General features: G+C 36.0%; 1 protein-coding gene across 3 annotated transcripts in view; it reads left to right on the forward strand.

The window, feature by feature from the left end:
- Positions 1 to 23,240, forward strand: part of LOC106666175 (neurexin-2) — a 167,239-nt gene that overhangs the window by 126,265 nt on the left and 17,734 nt on the right. For 2 of the 3 annotated variants that reach the window (XM_024229884.1, XM_024229885.1), the window contains exons 7-9: positions 2,883 to 2,954; positions 21,340 to 21,532; positions 22,822 to 23,004. In XM_024229884.1, coding sequence (XP_024085652.1) covers positions 2,883 to 2,954; positions 21,340 to 21,532; positions 22,822 to 23,004 — 448 coding nt within the window. The remainder of the gene's footprint in view (positions 1 to 2,882; positions 2,955 to 21,339; positions 21,533 to 22,821; positions 23,005 to 23,240) is intronic. The other variant, XM_024229886.1, reaches the window with a different exon arrangement.

Below are 23,240 nucleotides of genomic sequence, written 5' to 3' on the forward strand. Positions count from 1 at the left end.
GAAGATCGTGGGTTCGAATCCCGCTCGTGCCATTGACTTTTTATCTCAACTAAAAACTTTAATTAATTGTAATATATTAATTGGTCAAGCGGGCCACGAAATTAGTGAATTTAAAATATACCTTCACTAAAGTTCTCCGTGGCCATTTCATTTGTCGCCGAGAATCAAATTGATTACACGACATTTGAAAAATGGCAAAAAGGAGGGAAAACTCAAAAGGTGGGGTTGAGATGGGAAGTTGGTGTCCGAGTGGATCGAGGTCACGATAGCTCAAGTGGTAGAGCAGCGGCGTATCAAGCCGAAGATCGTGGGTTCGAATCCCGCTCGTGCCATTGACTTTTTTATCTCAACTGACAACTTTAATTAATTTTAAAAAAATTTGACCATATTCAATATTTTAAAGGATAATACGTATTTTACTCACATTAAATAATACTGTCGAAATATCTGGTGTGCATTCAGTAAAAAAATATAAAACTTCCAAAACCTTGGCCAATAAATATATGTACTGACAATGACTAAAACCTGGAAGCCATTTCAAAAACAACCACCAATAATAAAAAAATTTCCAAATTCTCCTCTTTAAAAACTAATTTCCATAATTTACTCTTAAAAAATCCAACAATAAATTGGTTTCCGATCCCTCCATTCTACCATTTAGCAGGGCTTTAAAGCAATCGATGCGATTATATTTTTGGATTTTAGACGATATATTTTTATGGTTTATTGTACTGTTTGAGACTATTTTAGAAAACAAAGAATATTGCTCAGCCTTATTTCTGGATGCTATGGATGCAGGCGACAGAGATCCCGGTTTCAAGATAAAAAAGTATCCTTCCCAACACCTACATCATCCTGAAGTCGCAGTTTTACGGTGAGAAATGTCACTGATTTCAGACACCTGCGTTCCGCAGAGGAGTATCCTTGGTCCTAGGTTTTAACCTAGGTCCAATCCAGTTTTTACAGATTACACCGCTGACATACCACACGCCCCAACACTCAAATCAAAATCTTCGCTGGCAACACCGCACACTGAGCCTATCCTAGTAACAGAAGTAACCCAAGAACTCGGTGGTGCATTAAGCTAATTTATTGACATAAACAAAACAATTCCATCCAACCAAATCCGCTGCCTTGGTTTCTAGTTGAAGAGCAGACTTACATGAAGTCGTAGCCTTAAACTAAAACGAAAAGAACTCAACCGAAGATACGGACAATAATAAGTCGTCTTTTTGAACCTCACGGTAGAAAACAAATCAACAATAAAAAAATAATCCAGTTATGTTCTAGCGGTCAACTGACCAAGTTACTTCTTTCAATTAATTAATCTTTTTATGTAAGGGCTTGGTTGAGATAAAAAAGTCATTGTCACGAGCGGGATTCGAACCCACGACCTTTGGCTTGTTGCACGTTGAGTTGGGGAGTTGGTGTCCGAGTAGACACTGGCTTTTTTATCTCAACCAAGACCTTACATAAAAAGAATAATTAATTGGAAAAAAAATCATTAGACCGATTTTGAACGGAGTCGAGATGTGGGACTGAACAAAAACCTTCCAAACCTTCCAATTTCCAAATAATCCAATACTTTCAATCAAAAATTCAATACTCCGTTCTACTGTAGAAAAGTGTGGTGTTTCGTGACTGTTAGTTAATAATTATTTGGAGATCGTGAGATGCGGTCTGATGTGACGTAAGTTTTAGAAAAACATTTTCTTCGTCGTGCCAACGTTTCGATCTTTATTGAGATCATCTTCAGATCATGATGGCACAGATGGCACGACAAAGAAAATGTTTTTCTAAAACCTACGTCACACCAGACCGCATCTCACCATCTCCAAATAATCACTCCCTTCTACGTTACTAACTTTTTTTTGTTCAATTATCTAAATAATCTCTTTAGGGGAATAGCACGATACCCTTAAAATCCAAGATGGTTTCCCAGCCCTAACTTTCGTCCGCCCATTAGGTCATTCGTGTGTCCGTTTCCTCACTGTCGTCCTTATAGTTCAATTGCAGGCCCTTCCTGGGGGGATGTTGTTCGTGGGTCGCCCTTTCTCCCGATCCAGGTGGCCGTACGCTATCCCCGGCGACGAACGGATTAAGGACAATGTAAGGAGAATCTTGAGGAGGTGTTATACAAACCTTACATAATGACATGAGCGTCTTGATTGTACCTCAGGCTCTACTAGCTCTAGATCCACCATCAAACCGTCCTCGAAGACCTAGACATCCCATTCATGAAGGATGTTCATCATCAATATAAAAGGTGTTGCCAATGGACAACATAGTTAAGTGACTCAAACATCTTAATGAACCACATAAAAAAATTGCTTACTATAATCATTATAGTGAACCGGCGGTAGCCAGTCAGTCACCTGCGGTCGTGAGTTCGATTTCCACGCTTCTGGAGTTTTTTCTCACTTCCCTTTCCCCAAAAACGTCATAAGGTCATAAAACATCGTTGAATATGTAAATAATAAATAAATATTTAAAAAGAATGTTTTGATGATATGGTTCATAATCATAATGATTGAAGTGAATTATACATTTTAAACAAAACAACTAGAAATTAAGTCCAATTTGAAAGCTTTTCAGTTCATAATTTTCCTTCATTTTTATTTCAATTTTTTTCATATCGAATGAATTCAATAAAAAAATTCATGTTTCACATTAATGAAAATATCAAATCTTCACAAATACAATATAATTTTAATTAGTGATTTATATGTTTTGTTGTCAACCGAAAAAATAGTACTTGTCCAAAGTGCGATGTTCAATACAACCTAATTGTTCAAAAATTTTCAGATTTTCTTAGACAAGTAGTCTGATTATCAATCAGCACTGATACAGATGGATTTATAATGTTCTTTTTTTATTTACAGTCAACAGTTCAGCCTTCAACTGTCGGCTTTTCGATCGGCCGATTGACTACGCTAATCCCAGCTGTTCAAACGGTACTGTCGCATAATTGTAGAATATGATGCTCCGTACTGTAGAATAAATAATATCACAACAAGCACGATAATGCACAAGGGTTGACAAACCATAGATAGCCACTATTAGATTTGATAAAAAAATTATTTAGAATTATTCAATCCATAAACAGTGAACGATTTTGTAGTTAATATAAAATTTCCCTAAAACCACTTGAAATAGATAAGTGGCATGGTTTTTTTTATTTTTTATGTTTATAACTATACACACGGAAAAGCCTTGTTTATTAACTGTCAGAACGATTCGAAAAAACAATTTGTTCCGACAGCCAAATAATGTTCAACGTTTCTGCTAGCAATGTGAAAATGAATGGTAAAAAAGTTAAATAACAGCTTTTTGCCATTTTGTCAGTATACTGGCCATAGAAAGACCTTACATTTTCATGTAATACCCCAGAAGTTTTGTAAAATACATTTGTTTATTTATTTAATACTAATTTTATTTATTGTATATAAATATATGTGTATTCTTGCACCTGTACAATCTAGTTTTGTCACATTTAAATGGAACCACCTAGTACAGTCTAACAAAGATGCTGAGATTTTCAAAGTGTCATTCTAAACTCCAGTTTTTTAAATATTTGTCATCAGTCAAAAAAAAATTATTGTCTATTTTTAAATAGAAAAATGATTTATATTAATGGAATGATTGAAGTTGTGGTCAAGTTTGAGGTGTTTCTTAATCCAAAGACAATTCCGCCGAGATTTCGACTTTATTTGAAGTCGTCCTCAGGCCTGAATTATAAACACTTTTTGTACAAGTATCATATTTTTATCATATTTAAAATTTTAAAAAAATGAACTTACATTTCAGGAAACTGGTAATAAAATAGTAATATATTCATTTTCATATTTGCTTATATATACTGCACATCAAAAAAACCGACCACCTGCTTTTCGCACGAAAAAATGGCCAAATTTGAAAATGCATATTTTCTCCGCCTTTTAAGTCACAGACCTGCGCTAAGTCTCGTTTTTGAGAAAGTTTTACGGTGAACAAGATGGCTTTTTAAATGTTTTCCAAGCTTTAGTCATTCATCGGTCATTTTCAAAATTCGGGAACAAGTAAATTTTTGCACCTTTTCATGGAAACTTCAAATTGAGCTGTGGAGCCTGGAAATCGTCCTATAGCGGCGTCATAAACTTTTCTTTTTTTATGGTCAGTGTATTATAAATACATACCTAAACATTATCTTACTTCTCCATGTGATTAATCCACTCTTTAAATGTTATTTTATGGCATAACATAAGAGCCAAAAAACAACAATAATTTTCATCTTTAAACCGAAAAAAATCAAGAAAAAGTTTAAAATAACTTTTTATGAGTAGTAAAATGGTGGATTAATCACACAAAGAAGTAAGCTAATTTAATGTATTTATTGATTTATTTATAATATATGGGAGACCAACATTGGTTGGCGACTTCCCTCAAGACATAATGTACAATGTATAAATGTAAAAATGTAAATAACCTCAAATTACTATATGTATATTTTATTATATAGGTAGTAATAAATGAAATAAAATAATAAGTAAAAAATATATAATATAAAAACAAATATTAAAATGAATATTTCAATATAATATTATCAGTGCCCTCAAATGTATGTTTTAATTCCATTATATTTCATGGTCCGATTGACCAAATAACTTCTTTCATTTAATTAATCTTTATATAAGGTATTGGTTGAAATGAAAAAGCTAGTGTCACGAGCGGGATTCGAACCCATGACTTTCGGCTCAATACGCCGCTGCTCAAACCGTTTGAGCTATCGTGACTTCGAAGAAAGCCTAATTACACGACATTTGAAAAATGGAAAAAAGGAGGGAAAATTCGAAAGGTGGGGTTGAGATGGGAAGTTGGTGTCCGAGTGGATCGAGATCACGATAGCTCAAGTGGTAGAGCAGCGGCGTATCAAGCCAAAGATCGTGGGTTGGAATCCCGCTCCTGCCTTTGATTTTTTATCTCAACTGAAAACGTTAATTTTTTTTTTTAATTGACTCTACCACTTGAGCTATCGTGACGGTTGAGATGGGAAGTTGGTGTCCGAGAGGATCCAAGTCACGGTACCTCAAGTGGTTAGAGCAGCGGCGTAGTCGAAGCTCGTCGGTTCGAATCCCGCTCGTGACACTAGCTTTTTCATTTCAACCAATACCTTACATAAAAATTAATTAACTGAAAGTATATTTTAATATTTTTAATTGTAAAATAATAATTATAATTCTACGAAATGTAGTTATATTTCAGGCCCTAAGATGACTTCAAAGTCGAAATCCCGGCAGAACTGTCTTTGGATTAAGAAACACCTTCACCCTTCACCACAACATCGATCATTACTTCCGTATAATTACAACTGCTAGTCGATACTAGCAACAACGTATAAAAATGCTCATTTTGGAAATTGGTGGATCCTTTAAAAAGTATAATCCTCCTCATTTATATCGACACTGTATTTCAATTGTTGCTACCTGGGTGAAAAGGTTTTGTATTTTGGCGCAGCCCGGGATGACAACAGTTGGAACGGGGTCAGCCGGCTCAATTGGACCCGGAGCGAAAAAATAAACTGCCCTCCTTTGTCTTTTGGGATTTCAAAGGGATTGAGCCTTGGATCCAAAAGTGGCTCGGCTCTCGTGACAGAATAAGTACGAGTTTTAAAGCAGCAATGTTCGAAAAAAACCCACATATTTTTAGATTTTTTAAGAGAGGTAAAAATTGAAAACTGTACCTACGCACTTTCATTTATCGTTCTTTGTATGTATAATATTTATCCCAACAAAAATTTAACTGTAAAAAAAGGCCAAGTTCCAGACACACTCCAAAATAATTAGCCTATTGTAATGATATCTACATTGTGTCCAAATCTTATCTTTTAGTCCACCATAACTTGAGAGATTTTTAAAAAATTAAACAAACTAAGACACACTCCCTCCCAAAAAAAGTCAACCTACCAAAGTTGCACACGGTTATTTTATTTTTATTGCTTAACAATTGGCCAGTTTCTGAATGAGGATTAAAACATCAGGACTCATACAAGAAAGGTGGGTGAAGAGAAGTTACAGAAAGAACTCAGAGGACAAGAAAAAAGTGCCCGACTCCTTTTTGCTCTTTCAGAAGCTGACCAAGTGTTAAACAATAAAAATAAAAGAGCAGTGTTGCCCAACACACCAGTCTATATCAGTTTGGAACCCAAAAAATGTTTAAGTGACTAATTGGTAAATATAGGCAGCGAGAAAAAATTAAAGAACAGAATAGATAGTCCATTAGATTTTGCGGTCCGATTGACCTAGTAACTTCTTTCATTCAATTAATCTTTATGTAAGGTATGGGGGAGAAAAGTGGCATAAAAATTGCAAAAAGGAGGGAGGTTGAGTTGGGAAGTTGGTTTTCGAGGGGATCGAAGTCACGATAGCTCAAGTGGTTAGAGCATCGGCGTATTTAGCCGAAGGTCGTGGGTTCGAATCCCGCTCGTGACTGACTTTTTATCTCATCCAATACCTTGCATAAAGATTAATTAATTAAAAGAAAATAGATAATGTTGATGAGAGAGAGTACTAAGTAGCAGGGGTTTAGTATTGCCTAGGCACTGCAGCCTTTTGGCTTACTGTATTTTTCCTCATTCCCTAGTTAAAGACCCATGTTATAAGAAACAGGTCATTGATCAACATTGTTGCAACTTTTTCCGCGGTATTCTTGATATTCTAGATTATTTCTTTAATGACTGGTTGTATTATATTTGAAAATATTACGGTGGGGATTTCATCCTCCCCATTGCATAACCTATAGATGTAGTCATCAGTGAGCAGACCCGCAGTGTGTAAGAGTTTTCTCAGGTAGCATTGACTGGTAAACCTATCATTACTCTGAATTTAGCCTGTTTAAATCGTAAATTTACTGTGCCTGACAGATTTGGAGTTCGTCCCCTTTTATTTGTAAATCCATTCTTAGATTTCTACGCTTATATATGGTCTTGCAGATCCTATTCTGTTCTTTTTGTCTGCTTATTAGTTTTACCAGTATTTTTAAGATGAATATGGATGTTTCCTTTTACATGATAATGCTTTTAGATTTGTTTTATAATAGGGTGATGGATGAATATCGAGTACTCTACCCCTCTAACTGAGTGAATGGTATGTAAATAGAAAAAGCTTTTTCAATAATAACTAAAAAATTAATATATGGAATTTAGTGACCGTTAGTTAATTTGAAGATCGTGAGATGCAGTCTGGTGTATCGTACGTTTTAGAAAAACATTTTCTTTGTCGTGACGACGTTTCGATCTTTATTGAGATCATCTTCAGGGCCTTGTGTTATCTGCAATTCAACAAAAAAGTTCTCTGATTGTCGATGCAAGTGTTTTTTCATTGCTGGCAATGTCCTTCAGAATACTCTTTGCTTGGTGTCCATATTTAGTTGAAATCTGTCCATAGAATCCCATGTTCTTTGTTATTGAATTGTGTAGAAATGTGTGGTGTTTAGTGACCTACATCTGAAAACCTATATCACACCACACCGCATCTCACGATCTCCAAATAATAAAAAATTACTTATAAAATGCTTAAACAATAGAAAATTAAAGTAATCTGATTAGAAAATTATTGGATAGTAGAGTGGAGAATTTACGCCGGCCCATTAGGAATCGGCTGATGGTTCCTAGGCAACTGGGTCAAACTACCGAATGGAACTTGATAATGGTACGTCATTTCACTTGTTATAAGGTTTAACGCCCCTCGATATGAAGGGGCGTCGATAGAGGGCCGGAAATGCTGCCGTTTTATAAATGAGATAAAGCCTAGAGTTCGCGATATTCGCCGGCGCAATTCGAACACTAGGGCAAATTCCCCATGAATAAGACAACGCCCCGTGGCTCGGGACGGGTGTCATATCGGAAAAGACTGTCTATCCCCTTTATATCCCGTATCACGTATTAAAATATGCGGAGGGTGGAAAACTTGGAGATATTCGGAAGGGACGAGCAGTCATAAAATAGGAGACCAGCATCTCCTTTCGTTGTAGCTATTTAATCAAGAACTACTTTAATCCTTTTTAAAAAGATAGTTCCTACTCACAGAAAGTACTTACTTGAACACCGCTCTCACTCCACCATTCATCATTTTTAAGAACTACTTTTGTAACTTAATATCATCTTGCAATGTAATCAAAACGTATTATTCAGGAATAAAAAAATGAGTGTAAATGTGTAATATCCTGGACAATTTTTGGAGTCAGCAAACAAAATTAGTCATTCTCAGCCGTATTCATCTTTGTTGTTCTTTTTTCTTCGTAATTCATTTTACTGACAGTGCAGCCAAGTTACGTCAATTTGTCTATGGGTATGTCATTCACGCTAATAAATTACATTTACACATCAGACTTAATTCACACTCCTATAGAGTAATCGACATTCCTCGGGGAGATTGCAGAAGAAGCTCCTTCATTCACGCTAATAAATTACATTCACACCAAACCTTATTCACAATACCACAGACTGCTCCAAATTCCCAGAATTGATGAAAGAAGCCCCTCCATTCACGATAATAAATAACATTCAAACGCACCATACTTAATTCACACTGCTACAAAGTACTTCCTAAGAGGAGAAGAAAGAAATCTCTATTCACGCTAATAAATTGTTAATTCATTTATGTTTAGTGGCCTAATTGATCTTATTAATTATTTCAATTGATTTTTCTTTTTATGTAAGGTCTTGGTTGAGATGAAAAAGTTAGTGTCACGAGCGGGATTCCAACTCACCTTCTTCGGCGTATGAGGTCGTGGGTTCGAATCCCGCTCATGACACTAACTTTTCATCTCAAGCAAGACCTTACATAAAAAGAACAATTAATTCTGATAAATTCAAACACTCAAAACGTAATTTCATTGCCTCAGAATACTCGATTCCTCGGGGTGATTGGAGAAGAAATTTCTCTATTTACGTAAATAAATTCAAACACATCAAACTTAATTAACACTGGCCTAGAGGACTTGATATTCCTCGGGGTGATGTTTGAAAGGGTCATTCTCGCCATGCTAATACATTCTATTTAGACACACCATACTTAATTCATACTGCCCCACAATGCTGGGGGATCAATCAGCAAGATTGAAGAAGTCCCTCTTTTCACGCTAATAAATTAAATTCAAACACCAGAATTCTATCAGATAGATAGCTATTCCAGCGATATTCTCAGGATCTCTGCATTCAAACTAATAAATTACGTACACTCAATAAATTAGTGCAAATACGAATTCTCATTCACCCTATTCATTCAATCCAATAAATACAGTCTTACAACACATATCACATTCATTAATGCCTGGATACTCGATAAACTCGAGGATCTAGAAGTCTTGCTTCTCCATTCTCGCTAACAAATACATTCGTCTCAATAAATATCATGTAGAGAAATATAAATACGTAACGATTGATATACATTAAAAAATATTAATGACCCGTAGGTATTGGAACTATAGTTATATATATATGTGTGTCATGGTACATCCTAAGGTTAACACTAAATTATCTACAGTTCGTTATTAAGTGTTCTAGAGTGGCAATTCTCCTAAAAAACAGCCACCGTTTCGGAAGTTGTTTAAAAAACGGTAAGTATAACATATAAAACATAAATCAGAATTACATTTCGTCCTGATGTCGAAAACTTGAAGGATATGAATTCACAAAATTGCTACGGTTTGAATTTTTTACCACTAATTAATTTGAACAAATTCTTTCATCAAACTTCTTCAGGCAAATTTTGGTCGGACCACTTACCCATGAAAGGCAAAGTGGACATGGCAAAGTCAATTCGTTTTATAAAGTGGGCGTGGTTAAGTTAGTTCAATTTGCTAAGTGGGCATGGCCAATATTTACTTTTTTTAACCTGTTTCCAAGCGTTTTGCATTTAAAATCTTTGTTCTTTGTTCATTACATCTGTACGTCAATTTTTGTCTCGTTTTTGGTGGAAATTGTATTAACTTATCTTTTTGCTGTTTCGTTATTACTTTTTTTAGCTCTAGAGCTAAACATGTAATTATTCTAGTGAATTTTCTTTTTTTAACTTAATTAGGTGGTACAGAAAAAAAATTATATTCGCAGAGAGAACAATCCAGATCTGCGTGGTCGTTTTTTAAGAAGATTTGTTATTCCTGTAAACAAATAGTTACAAAATAGTCAAACAGAAAAAAAAGATTTTACGCTCTGCGATTTTTAACTAACTAAAATATATATATATACTCGCCAAAGCCCGCGCAGGTGCCCCTTATGCAGAGAAAGGTTGCTCGATGTGTCCCGTATAATAGAGGCGTGTCATGCCTTGGCTCCATACAGAGAGCGTGTAGACATGCCGCATGACTTAAGAAGAGTTCTCGAACACGGTAGCGAGTTTCAGAGTCCACTGTTCCTCTTTTTAGGGTAATTTTGTTTTATTGTATATAATATGTCTTATTTGTTGTGTGTCTATATGTTTTGTCTGAGTGCATGTATTTATTAGCGTGAATGGCGAGCGGTGAGGGTAAAATATAACATCATCACCGCCTCTCGAACGTAGAGAGCGTGTGTTCGGGATCGATGGCGGAATATTTATAAAAGTACTCCATCGACCCCAATCTTGTTTAATTTGAGTATAGGTCGGTGAAGGAATATCAAGTACTCCACCGACCAAACGGAATGACTGTACTGTATATATGTATTTATGTGTATGAATGTATTTATTAGCATGATTGTAGTGTTTGAAAGGGTAAATAGAATATAGACTTAGTTGGGGGCTGAAATGACCTAGATGTCGGAAGCCCCAGTCAAAAAAAATTTAATCTATTAAGAGAAAACTTTCAACCTACCTTCTTAAATTTATTGCATTCTGACCTTCCTTGCTTAAACCTCCCGTCACACAATTTTCGTTTATATAAATAGTTACAAAATATTATTTCAAAGACTATTTTGAAGATTATTTTACATTAATTCTGAGTCTGCCTGTTCGATTCTTTGTTTCTTAAAATTTTAGCCTATCTAAATCCATTTAATTATATTTCTAAGATAGAGCATTTATCGTTGTTTTCGTTTCATTGACAAGCCCCTTTTATATGATAAACAGTAAATAATATATCAAGTAATACACAGTAGGGCAATTTAATTTAGTTAGTTAAACATCGCAGAGCGTAAAATCTTTTTTTTCTGTTTGACTATTTTGTAACTATTTGTTTACAGGAATAACAAATCTTCTTAAAAACGACCACGCAGATCTGGATTGTTCCCTCTGCGAATTTATCAAGGGAATTACCCCGTTCTGGTTTCAGATAAAAATCAACATACATTAGGCAATGTAACAAAGGGAACTGATAAATGCCCTCTTTTTTTACTATTGTGTGCTTAGATTTTCTGAACTTGTTTTAGATATGCATGTCGGATTTTGATATTCATCACACGTATTCTTGAATTCTCTATGTTGTCTGCTTCAGGGCACAGTGATAAACAATGCAAACTCAAAAAAAAAAATATATATCAAAAACGCAAAAAGCAAACAAATTCCTTTATATAATTATGAAGTAGAGATAAAGAGAGAAAGAGAGAAAGAGAGAGAGAGAGAGAGAGAGAGAGAGAGAGAGAACAAAGAATAGAGAAAAGAGAAAGAGAAGGAGAGAGGAAAAGCCAAAACTTTTTTTGTTAATTAAATGGTCCTAATCATTGCTTTATTTAAATTTTATTTTAGCTTTAACAATGTATAATATATATATATATATATATATATATANTATATATATATAATGTATTTATTATGGGAACTTTAGGGCCGTCAAGCAGTTGAGTTCATCATCCGACCTAAGCATATTGTTGCTGCTATTTCTTTCGTTCACGCGCCATTTTTCAATCTGTAGCCATTTGAGTTACCTTTTACATGTGAAAGTAATCGATATCTTAAAATGCCACTCGTTATCCTCGGTTACCTCAGTTTAAACTGGCCGGCTGGAATACCACACACTCCGCTCCACCAATAAAACCCACGAATTCTGGGTGACTGAATGATCGCCAGTTACGGTATCCGATGTTGCAAAAAGGCTCCGTATGACAAGGATGTGTTTGTAAAATGTGTAAAAACTCGATTTTTTGCCGTGAGATTTTAAGTACAAACATGAACGTCTGGTCCTATTCACTACCACAGAATAGTCAATATTCTTCGAATCAGGTTTGAACCTTCTCTATTCTCGCTAATAAATTACCCAGATGTCACGCATTCATCCCAGAGTAATTGAAATTCCTCGGGGCTGTGTTAAACAACACGGACCTTTCACGATATTAAGAAGATCTGTGCCATCTAGCATCTACGGTACTTGGTGCTGGTGGCTACTTAGAGCACAACTTCCGATAGCTGCGAGTAAAAACCTTACATGGTACAGGCTATCCTTGGAAAATTTCGATGTCATCTCCAGTCCGGAACATAACACCCCCAAGTATATGTAGGGTTCCATTCTTCGTAGAGGTCATTAGACTGGTGAAAAAAAGACTAAATGCTGGGTTCACCGAGCTTTCGGCACCTTATATTGTCATTATCAGAGCTTTCCCAAGGATGGACAAAACGATTAACATGGAAAACTATTGTATAAGCTGGGTTTAAGGTTATGGAGCACATGGCCAACATAATACATTTTGGACGGTGAAAACATACATCTCGCTAAAAATCCATATGACTAAAGGTCCAATTATTTTTTGACTAGCAATTTCTTACAGGTACATTTGTGATCACAGAGAATATTTAAATTTGCTCCATAGCCTTAAACCCAAAACGCTTGAACAATGGTTTTCCATGTAAATCGTTTTGTTCATCCTTGGGAAAGCCTTGAAGACGGCACCATAAGGTCCGAAAGCTCGGTGAACTTAGCATTTAGTCTTTTTTTCACCTGATGACCTCTACGAAAATTGGAACCCTACATATACTTGGGGGTGTTATGTCCCGGACTGGAGATGACAGCGAACTTTTCCAAGGATAGCCTGTACCATGTAAGGTTTTTACTCGCAGCCATCGGAAGCAGTCTGTTGAAAGGAGTGTATGGCAGTGTAAACACGCTCGAGAGGATGTTCTACTAGGACTCGGCGATCGTGAAGATAATTGCAGGGGTTGTGCTCTAAGTAGCCACCAGCACCAAGTACCGTAGATGCTATACGGCACAGATCACTCTTCTTACTATCGTGAAAGGACGGTGTTGTTTAATTCCATAGTTAGGCAGGGCTATTTCTATTTCTTCGAGCCCAGCGATTTCTTCGGTATTATTTTAGTACATTTCATACTAACAGTTTTAAATACGCTGGCTGTACAGGTTAGAAAGCGACGTGGAAGTCTTTTAGCTGTTACTTGGCCACCCTATCCGTTTTCATTCAATTCAACAGTAATGAGTAGCACTCCGTTCTTAACTAAAATTAGCTCTGGCAGTATTGGTATAAATATATGTACAGGTGTGTATAATATATTTTTTCAAAACTGTAGTCTTACAAACATAGACTGTTTTTTATTATTATCACAAAACCTTGTTGTTTAATGATATTATAAGACTTTTTGCGTTGTTTCTTACTTGATTATTTGTAGAATTTTTATCGTTTTGTTTAATACAGTATTTATTTTTAATCATAATTTTTCACCTTCTATTTTTCTGGTTTTTATAATTAAATACTTACAGATTCCATAACGTTTTGGTCAAGTACGTGCACCGGCTTATTTTTTTAAGGATGACCTTCGAAAGAAACTAGGTTAACCGAAAACAATTTTGAAAATTAGATGGCATGTGCATTTTTTTAGGCCTGCATGTTTGAAGCATGTTAGAGACCGCAAACAGTCCAAAAACATTGTCGGCTTTCCGCATGGGCGGCCAAAACTCTACCGAAATGAACCGGTTACCAAATTAATTATGTCTTGAGCTCCAACCTTCAAAGGTCGTTTAGTCGTAAGCGGCGTGTTAAGACATCTTAATAATTAGTTTAGAACGACTGGCGAAGACTTTATGGGGTTTACGCCCGCAGTAAATGGCCAAACGGCTTTAAAACCTCTTTAACATCACCGACCAACCTTCACGCCATTAAATGTGTTATTGACATGTGACTTAACGTTTGTTTTATAAAATAACAAGCGACCAGCTAGCCGAATGGATTTACAATTGCTAAAATTTAATTAAGCAATTCCTCTAATTGAAATAAATAAACTAACATACATCAATAACACTTTTAACAAAAATGCGCTCTTCCCAATGTTTTTAAACTTTATTTTAATTGTTATGCACAAAATAACTAACGATTATTTGGAGATTGTGAGATGCGGTCTGGTGTAACATAGGTTTTAGAAAAACATTTTCTTTATCGTGCCAACGTTTCGATCTTTGTTGAGATCATCTTCAGGGCTCAAAGTGTTTACCAAGTGGGCACTCACATCACGATACACAAGAATGGCACATCTACGCGGAAAACAAACCTTTTGAGCCCTGAAGATGATCTCAATAAAGATCGAAACGTTGGTACGTTAAAGAAAATGTTTTTCTAAAACCTTCGTCACACCAAACCGCACCTCACGATCTCCAAATAATCGTTTCGATCTTTATTGAGATCATCTTCAGGGCCTGGGATTTATAAACATCGTTTAAATGATAAAATAAATAACCTACAATTTCTTTAAAAAATGACTAAAAATTAACTTTCAGTATTGTTCGATAATGGACCAGGAAAGATAAACGATATTATGGTATGGTATGGCAATAAGGATATGTACTAGGAAGCGGGGTTTGAGCTTTTCAAGCTTAGAAGTATGAGGTCGCTGCTAAAACTTCATTCCCTAAGTTTTTTCGTATGTTAGGTTAAATCTCCTTTGAGCTGTTGCTTCCCATTCGAAAATGATATGGGTGGCTGTTTCCTCCTCCTCATTACGTAATCTGCAGATGGGATCATCGTTGTATGTTGTGAAAATGTTTTCTCAGATGCCAGTGACCGCTTAGTAGTCCTACCACTCCTCTAAGTTATCCCTCGAATTGCAGCAGTGATTTTGCCAGTCTTGGTGATGGTTGTTTCATCAAAAGTTTACTAAGTCTAGCGCCGCTAGAGTTTATCCACTTCTCCTTTTGTTTTGTTTGGATTCATTCTTCGATGGAGGATTGTATATTTGTTTTTGTCATCCCAAGTATAGATTCGGGGCTTATGGTCTTGCAGATCCTCCTCTGGCCAGTTTGTCTGCTTCCTCGTTACCCAAAATTCCCCTATGAGCTGGCACCCAAGATATCATCAGGTTGTTGTGTTTTCCCAGGTTTTGGAGATTTTGGATGCATTCACTGACTAATTGTGACGTGATTCTTTTACATTAATGCTTTAATGGTTGCTTGGCTATCTGATCTTATGAGGATTTTTTGTCAGTGTAACCTCTTTTAAGATTTTCCAGGGCACATGCATTGATGGCATGTATTTCTGCTTGAAAGACCGATGTGTACATCCATAATGAATTTGATAGCTCATGTTTTGTGCTTGTATACAAAATGCCCGATCCAGTTCCTTCGTTTATTTTGGAGCCATCTGTATACCATATCATTGTATCTGATGCTTTCTTGTGTTCTTCCTCTCCTTTATAGTCCGTTGAGACTTTATAGGGTGTTGTAAAGAATGTTTCCGGGATCATGTAGTCAGTGTCAATTTCTAAGAATGGGTGTCTGATTTTGTTGATTATGGTTGTATCCCCGAATCGTTTAGTTCCTATCCAATTTAACTGTTTTTGGAGCCTAAATAAGCTTCTCCTAGCCTCTCCTTGTATAAATAATTCCAGTGGAGGTTGGTTTAGCAGAGTTTCTAGTGCATTGTAGGGGTTGTTCTCATTGCCCCTGTGATAGACAGGTTTGCTAGTCTTTGTACTCTGCCTAATATTTGAGTATCTACTTTTTCTTGAATTTTGGTCCACCAGATTAATGAATGAACGATAGCAAGCAGAGCAGTGTCAGATAAGTTCGATAAATTCGCTCCACTTATAAATTCGACGTTAGTCGAAGCATGATTGGGATAAGTAGTGTTGCAGATTTTTACAACGCGACACTTTATCCGAGCAAAGTTTATAGAGTCGGACAGTAAAATGGCTAAGTGTAGATGATTTCCTCCGGAGGACAATAACTCGAAGTCGCATCCACCTGATAAAGCTCTTGGCCAAGTTCCCGTTGGCCAACTACGAGGCCGTGGGGGATTACATAACAAGTCCCTTTATAAATCAGAAGCGAAATATTAAACTGGAAGGTCTATCTTTTATTTGTCGGCGGATTTTAAAACGATACGCGCTAAAAAATATTTTACTGCGTGATATAAAAATTTTGAGTTTATAACATTTGTTTTGTTCTGTAATTTTTTTGTGTGTACATTTGTCAAAAAAAGGTCAACATTTTAAACAAAATCAAAACTAACTACTCTTATAAATTAATTATGCCCATGAGTAAGAAAAAATAATTCCCGTTTACTTTAGTACAATGGTTTGAAATACTAATAATTTTTCCAAACGCGCAGCATTCTAATGAACGGACAAAATTCCATAACCTAGTCGTGTGTCTACTGTACGTCAGATTATAGTATGACTGAAATTTTCAATAAATACCCTAAATATTTAAAAGATTATGAATAATTTTGCGTTTAGTCATAATAGTAACTCGTAGTCATGTAAAACTCGTTCACTGATAAAATTCTCTCTAAAAATGTCAACAGCCTGAACAGGAAAAATGTCATCTTTAATGATTTGCTTTTACAAAACTCAATTATACAATAATAAAACTAAGCTTATGGAGTAGACTAAAAAAAAATTTCTTTAGTTTTCATATAACATTTTTTTTGCAATTTTTTCCGAATACATTGTTGAAAAATACATTTTAATTATTCCGCTTTATTTGATTCTTCCTACCTTTTACTTCACATCAAAGGCCACATCAAAAATATACATAGGAAAGGCATTATATCCATGGTGCAGTGTAGGAGAATCGTTGGTAGAACATGGGGTATTAAACCATGGGTGGCCAAATGGATATATACCGCGATCATACTACCAAGATTTCTANGCCGCTTCTGCGAAACAAAAGAAGAAACGGCTCGACACTACCTTGCAGAATGCGATAGGTATGCTAGGGAAAGATTTGACACTTTCGAAGGAGAGGACATAACCAAAACACTCCTCAGGATAAAATGGTCCACAATCCTGGGGTTTGTGAATAGGTCCAAAAGGTTTATGCAGGACTCGTGAGCCGACCAGGTCCCGGACCTTTGAGGGATGGGGTACGGGCCTACCCAGGCTTTTAACCCCTCGGGTCCTGGTCGCCCGCCCTGTGTAATATATATATCACCTTTTACTTGCCCTTCTTCATTATTTTTTGTTTTTTGAAGAATTTGTATTTAGAATATTTTTTTATATTTATCTGTTTATATTTTTGCTTGCCCTCAGACATGCAATACAATATATGTACATATAGTTGTAGTTATTGGGTTGTAAACTATTTTTTTATTGCTCGTAGCATTTTCAACAGTCGTATTCTGTATTTTTACCAAAAATAAAAATATATGAAAAAACCTAGGCTAAAAAATATATTCGACAATTTAGAACTAAATACTGTGTATAGATGCATATAAAATTGAATTTTTAGAAGAACAAAAACTACCAGGCTGAATTTTTATTTACGAACTGTAAAAGAAACGCGACAAAACCGAAAATGCGCTCAAAAGAAACCAAAAAAACTGATGCTTTTTACGTACGGGGCACGTACACAGTAAATAATACGGTTTTCCAAAACAAGTAGATTTTCTGTTAGTTATTTTCTCATAAAAATAAAAACACTTCACAGAAATATCCCGAGGACTGTTCAGTGATAACCAATCGCGTTTGGAATGAAAATATCTCTAAAATTGGAGGGCTCTCATGAAAAGTTTTAATTTTATGTTCTTTTCTCCAAACGCTCGCAAAAGCGAAAGGATTTCTATCCTTTTCTATCATTTTAGGGATGGTTAGGAATAAATATACTACAGTTTGATCGTTCGGTTTTTTTATTGTGGAGTCCAGTTGAATGTACGTACAACCATACAAAAGAGGAGAAAGGCACACAAAACATAGCACTTGTGAAAACTTTAATTCCATACGATACAATGCTTCAAATGGATAAATCTTCGATTAAAACTAACGCAATTAAGGGGTGATTATCCAGGAAAAACCCCACAGATATTGGTATTTTTTGCTGTATAATGCCATGAGCCGGCAAAATTATACTGTATCCTTTCAATTTATTTTTAATTTATATTTCATTTTTAATTTAACTTATTCACATGGTCAATATCCATCTGCCTTTAAAAATTTCCTTGTAATCCCTGTTATAACTATAGGCCTATGTCGTTAGCTTGATCCATACCCAAAATGCTAGAAAAACCAATTAAAAATAGATGATTGGACCTCTTTATTGAAAATATAATAATTTCTCCAAAACAGTATGGTTTTCTTCCGGGCAGATCCACTGAGCAGGATTTGTTTGATGTTGCGAATTTGATTTCACAAGAAATTAATTAAGGGAATTTTGTTATTTGATTGTTTCTGTACAATAAAAAGGCTTGCGACTCTGTTGACTATAAGTTGATGCTAAAAAAATTTGAGTTTATTGGTATCTCTAATATTCCCCTTAAACTATAGTTCTTTACGCGTTGAATCGGGAATACTACAAGGTACAGTCTTATGCCCAATTTAGTTTTTTTAGATATTAACGATTTTTGAAAATTAAATTCTCTGGGAAAATATTTAGTTATGCAAATGAGACCTGTATCAATTTTTAGATGGTAATTTAATTAATTTAATTAAAACTATAAACAATGGTATAAAAATTATTAATTTTTGGTTAAACTCAAACTTTCTACTTTTAAACAGAAAAAATGTAATGTACTACACTTTTCAATTAAAAAACATACTAAATACTACTAATTTAAAATTTGTTTCTCATACTTGTGATCAAAATGATGAGTGTTCTTGCTGCCTATCCCTTTTGCTTATAGTGTCAAATATCTTGGTGTGACAATAGACTCAAATTTGAGATTTAATTTACGTATTGATTCTGCCAATGTGTATATCCCAGGCCCTGAAGATGATCTCAATAAAGATCGAAACGTGTGGTGATTAGTGACCGTAAATGGATAATTATTCAGAAATCGTGAGATGCGGTCTAGTTACCCCCTCCCCACCCCAGAAAAAAACACTATAGGCTCTTATGGATTGTGAAAGAGAAAAATATATTGCATTTAAGTGTTCAATGTTCATAAATTGATTATTCAGAAATCGTGAGATGCGGTCTGGTGTGATGTAGGTTTCAGAAAAACATTTTCTTTATCGTGCCAACGTTTCGATCTTTANACATCACACCAGACCGCATCTCACGATTTCTGAATAATCAATTTATGAACATTGAACACTTAAATGCAATATATTTTTCTCTTTCACAATCCATAAGTGCCTATAGTGTTTTTTTCTGGGGTGGGGAGGGGGTAACTAATAAACTCGCTTCTTAAACGTGTTTATGTAAACCGTAAATCCTAAGCTAGGCGAAGGCAAAGAGTGTCTGGAACTTCATGGAGGCCCTGACGGAAGTCATTGACACTTATGACCAGACTCTGGGCATGGGTCCCTGGACATTCGGGGCATAGAAGCAACAAAAAGGCCAAAAATGGGGCCAACATGGACTATGGGCCCAGAACCTTACTGCGGCATAACAGCCTGCCACAAAAGAGATCTCAGAAAGGATCCTTAATGAGTCCAAAACCTGGTGGAATAACACAGGTATGAGGCACGCGAAAAGATTCATAAGGACCATCCGCAAAACTTACAAAAGAATTACTGGATTCCGGTTGGATTCTTGACCGGGCACTGCCACTTAAGAAAGCACATGCACCGAATAAGAGTACAGACAGAAGAAACACTGTGCAGGTACTGCCAGGAAGAGAAGGAGACCGCAAAACACATTTTACGTTTCTGTGAAGGTCTATGTAGGACAAGAAAAACCACAAGCAAGATCCTACACCAAGGAGCTGCTGGCAAAGTTGTGGAGGCTGGTTATAAACTGAAGCGAGCCAGTAGTTTTAAATAACAGGGGAGCACAATAGAGTCTATTCAGGTCGAGGTGCAGTAGTCCTTGTGGCAGCCTCTTTTATCCCTATCCCTAAGGATATAATACGAAAAAAGTTATCATGTGAATTTAAAGTAATGAATACTGTTCATGTTTGTGTATATATATATATATATATATATATATATATATATATATGCATGTTGNATATATATATATATAGAGAGAGAGAGAGAGAGAGAGAGAGAGAGAGAATCTTTATGCAAAATTTTAAAAACTACAAAGAAGAGAACAAATTTATAATTTCAAAAATTTTACATTGTTGTTAAGCTATTTTAAAGCAAAGATTTAATTTGTTTTTTGTTTATTTTTCATACCATGCCTTTATTCTGTATTATGTTTGTTTTACATTATTTTTTTGTAAAGATATATTCTGTTTATTTCTCCGAAGATCTCCAAAAAATTTCTGCTGCCCAGTACACGCTTTGTTTTTTTGACAGCAGGCAAGAATGTACTAAATTATTATTTTTTGTTGAAAATGTATATGTAATGTGCATTCTTGAAAAATATGGATTTACTATTATTATTTATCAGTAAAGTATATCGTAGAACGCAATTATTATATCGAAAGAAAACTATAAAAAAATGAAAGTACCCTTTGTACGATGTAAAGTCATTAAAAAGTTTAATGAATCACTTTGTTGTTTTTCTTAAATACTTAAATTTTTCATTGTGCAAATAAACATTGTTTTAAAGTGTTAGAATGTTTTTTGTTTAAGCTATCTTTTTAGTAGATCGTTGTTAAATGACAAATTACCTGGACGGGAGTAATACGAGGTGTTAGAATATAAAGAGAAAACAAATATTTTCTTTCCCCAGGAAGGGACATAAATTTCCTGTCTGTTAACTCAGTTTTTTACTTTCCACCGGACTCAATGATACCAGTGCGGTAAGCCGGGAAAAGTGTTATCGCACGTCGATAAAAGATTGATGACTGTTTCGCATAAAATCAAATGAGGGCTCATTCCCTGTCCCCCCTATTTCTCCGGTCTAGAATCCGAGAGCGTTTATTGAATGAGCTGAAATATGATCGGCCTGTGGTGTTGAAGTGAACAAATAGGCCGGAGAATTAAACCGCTAACTAAGCCCAATGATCGATAGGCTTGTTTACCGCGGATCATAACGGGTCGTCAAATTGAGTACTTCCGCTCTGACAAATCTCGCGATATTAATTTTCACTGGGTTAATTCTTTTTTTCCTTGGCTGTTACAGGCTGATCTTTTCGCCGTCGAATTGGACGAAGGGCACATCTGGCTGCATCTGGACCTGGGATCCGGGCCGGCGAAAATCAAAGGGACGACGAGGAGGGTCGACGACGGCTCTTGGCACGAGCTGACATTGAAGAGAACGGGAAAACAAGGGAGGTTGACTGTGGACGGACACGCTACGGACTTCACCACCCCGGGTATGTATTACAAAACCATTTCCATAATAAAACCAAACATCTAATAAAACAGACAGTGAAAATATAAGTACCAGGTAGATCAGCAAAGAAAAAAACTGGCAAAAGTTCGACTGTCAACCTACAAGGCTTAAAATCATTATTGACAATTTAATTCAGTTAATTAAGGTTTTTAGTTGAGATAAAAAGTCAGTATCGTGAGCGGAATTCGAACCCACGATCTTCGGACGATACGCCGCTACTCTATCACTTGAGCTATCATGACTTCGATCCTCTCGGACACTAACTTCCCATCTCAACCTCACCTTTTGAATTTTCCCTCCTTTTTGCCATTTTTCAAATGTCGTGTAATCGGATTGGATTCTCGGCGACAAATGAAATGGCCACGGAGAGCTTTAGTGAAGCATACTTCATTTTAACTTATTAAATTCACTAGTTTTCGTGGTCCGGTTGACCAATTAATATCATTCAATTAAGGTTTTTAGTTCAGATGAAAAAGTCAGTGTCATGAGCGGGATTCGAACCCACGACCTTTGGCTAGATACGCCCCTACTCTACCACTTGAGCTATCGTGACTTCGATCCATCGGGTTGAGATGGGAAGTTAGTATCCGAGTGGATCGATGTCACGATAGCTCAAGTGGTAGAGTAGCGGCGTATTTAGCCGAAGGTCGTGGGTTCGAATCCCGCTCGTGACACTGACTTTTTTATCTAAACTAAAAACCTTAATTAATTTAATGATATTAATTGGCCAAGCGGACCACGAAAACTAATGAATTGATCATTTCAAATGAAGTAGCGTAATAAAATAAATACATTATGTAGCCTTTCAAATATACAAATTGTAATATAAATAAATATCCATTATATTTTGTGGTCCGCTTGACCAATTAATACATTACAATTAATTAAGGTTTTTAGTTGAGATGAAAAAAAGTTAATGGCACGAGCGGGATTCGAACCCACGACCTTCGGCTAAATACGCCGCTGCTCTACCACTTGAGCTATCGCGACCTCGATCCACTCGGACACTAACTTCCCATCTCAACCCCACCTTTTGAATTTTCCCTCCTTTTTGCCATTTTTCAAATGTCGTGTAATCAGGATTCGATTATCGGCGACAATTGAAATGGCGCCGGAGACCTTTTAACGAAGATATACTTCGTTTTACTTATAAAATCCATTATATTTCGTTATCCGATTGACCAAATAACTTATAATATACGGTAATAACGTATATCTTCACTAAAAGCTGTCCGTAACTAAATTCTCATTTTTTCTTTTGTTTTCTAGGGGATTCGAATCAACTTGACCTCGACGGAGGCCTGTTTGTCGGGGGTCTGGCAGCCGGTGTGAATCCACCGTCTTCCGTCTGGTCCGCCCTCCTCGGCCAGGGTTTCGTCGGATGCATCCGGGACCTGGTGCTGAACGGCAAAGCGGTCGACATCGCCGAATACGCCAGGGCGCAGGATTCAGGTGAGTTTTTTTCCATTAAAATCTTTAAGAGGAAAAGTTATCGCCCGTATTATTCATACAATCCTCGGAGAGTTTCACCACTTAAGAAACCGTAAAGCCTCCAAAGGATAAACTTCGTCAACCACGTAATTAAATACCGTACCAAAGGGGAACAAATCCATTGTGTTAGAGCACAAAGGTATTATTAAATCGAGAAGGTCCTGGCCGCTAAATGCTTACCTTTCCATCGCTCCGCC

This window comes from Cimex lectularius, unplaced genomic scaffold (genome assembly GCF_000648675.2).
Source record: "Cimex lectularius strain Harlan isolate CLEC.00 unplaced genomic scaffold, Clec_2.1 scaffold162, whole genome shotgun sequence".
NCBI lineage: Eukaryota > Metazoa > Arthropoda > Insecta > Hemiptera > Cimicidae > Cimex > Cimex lectularius.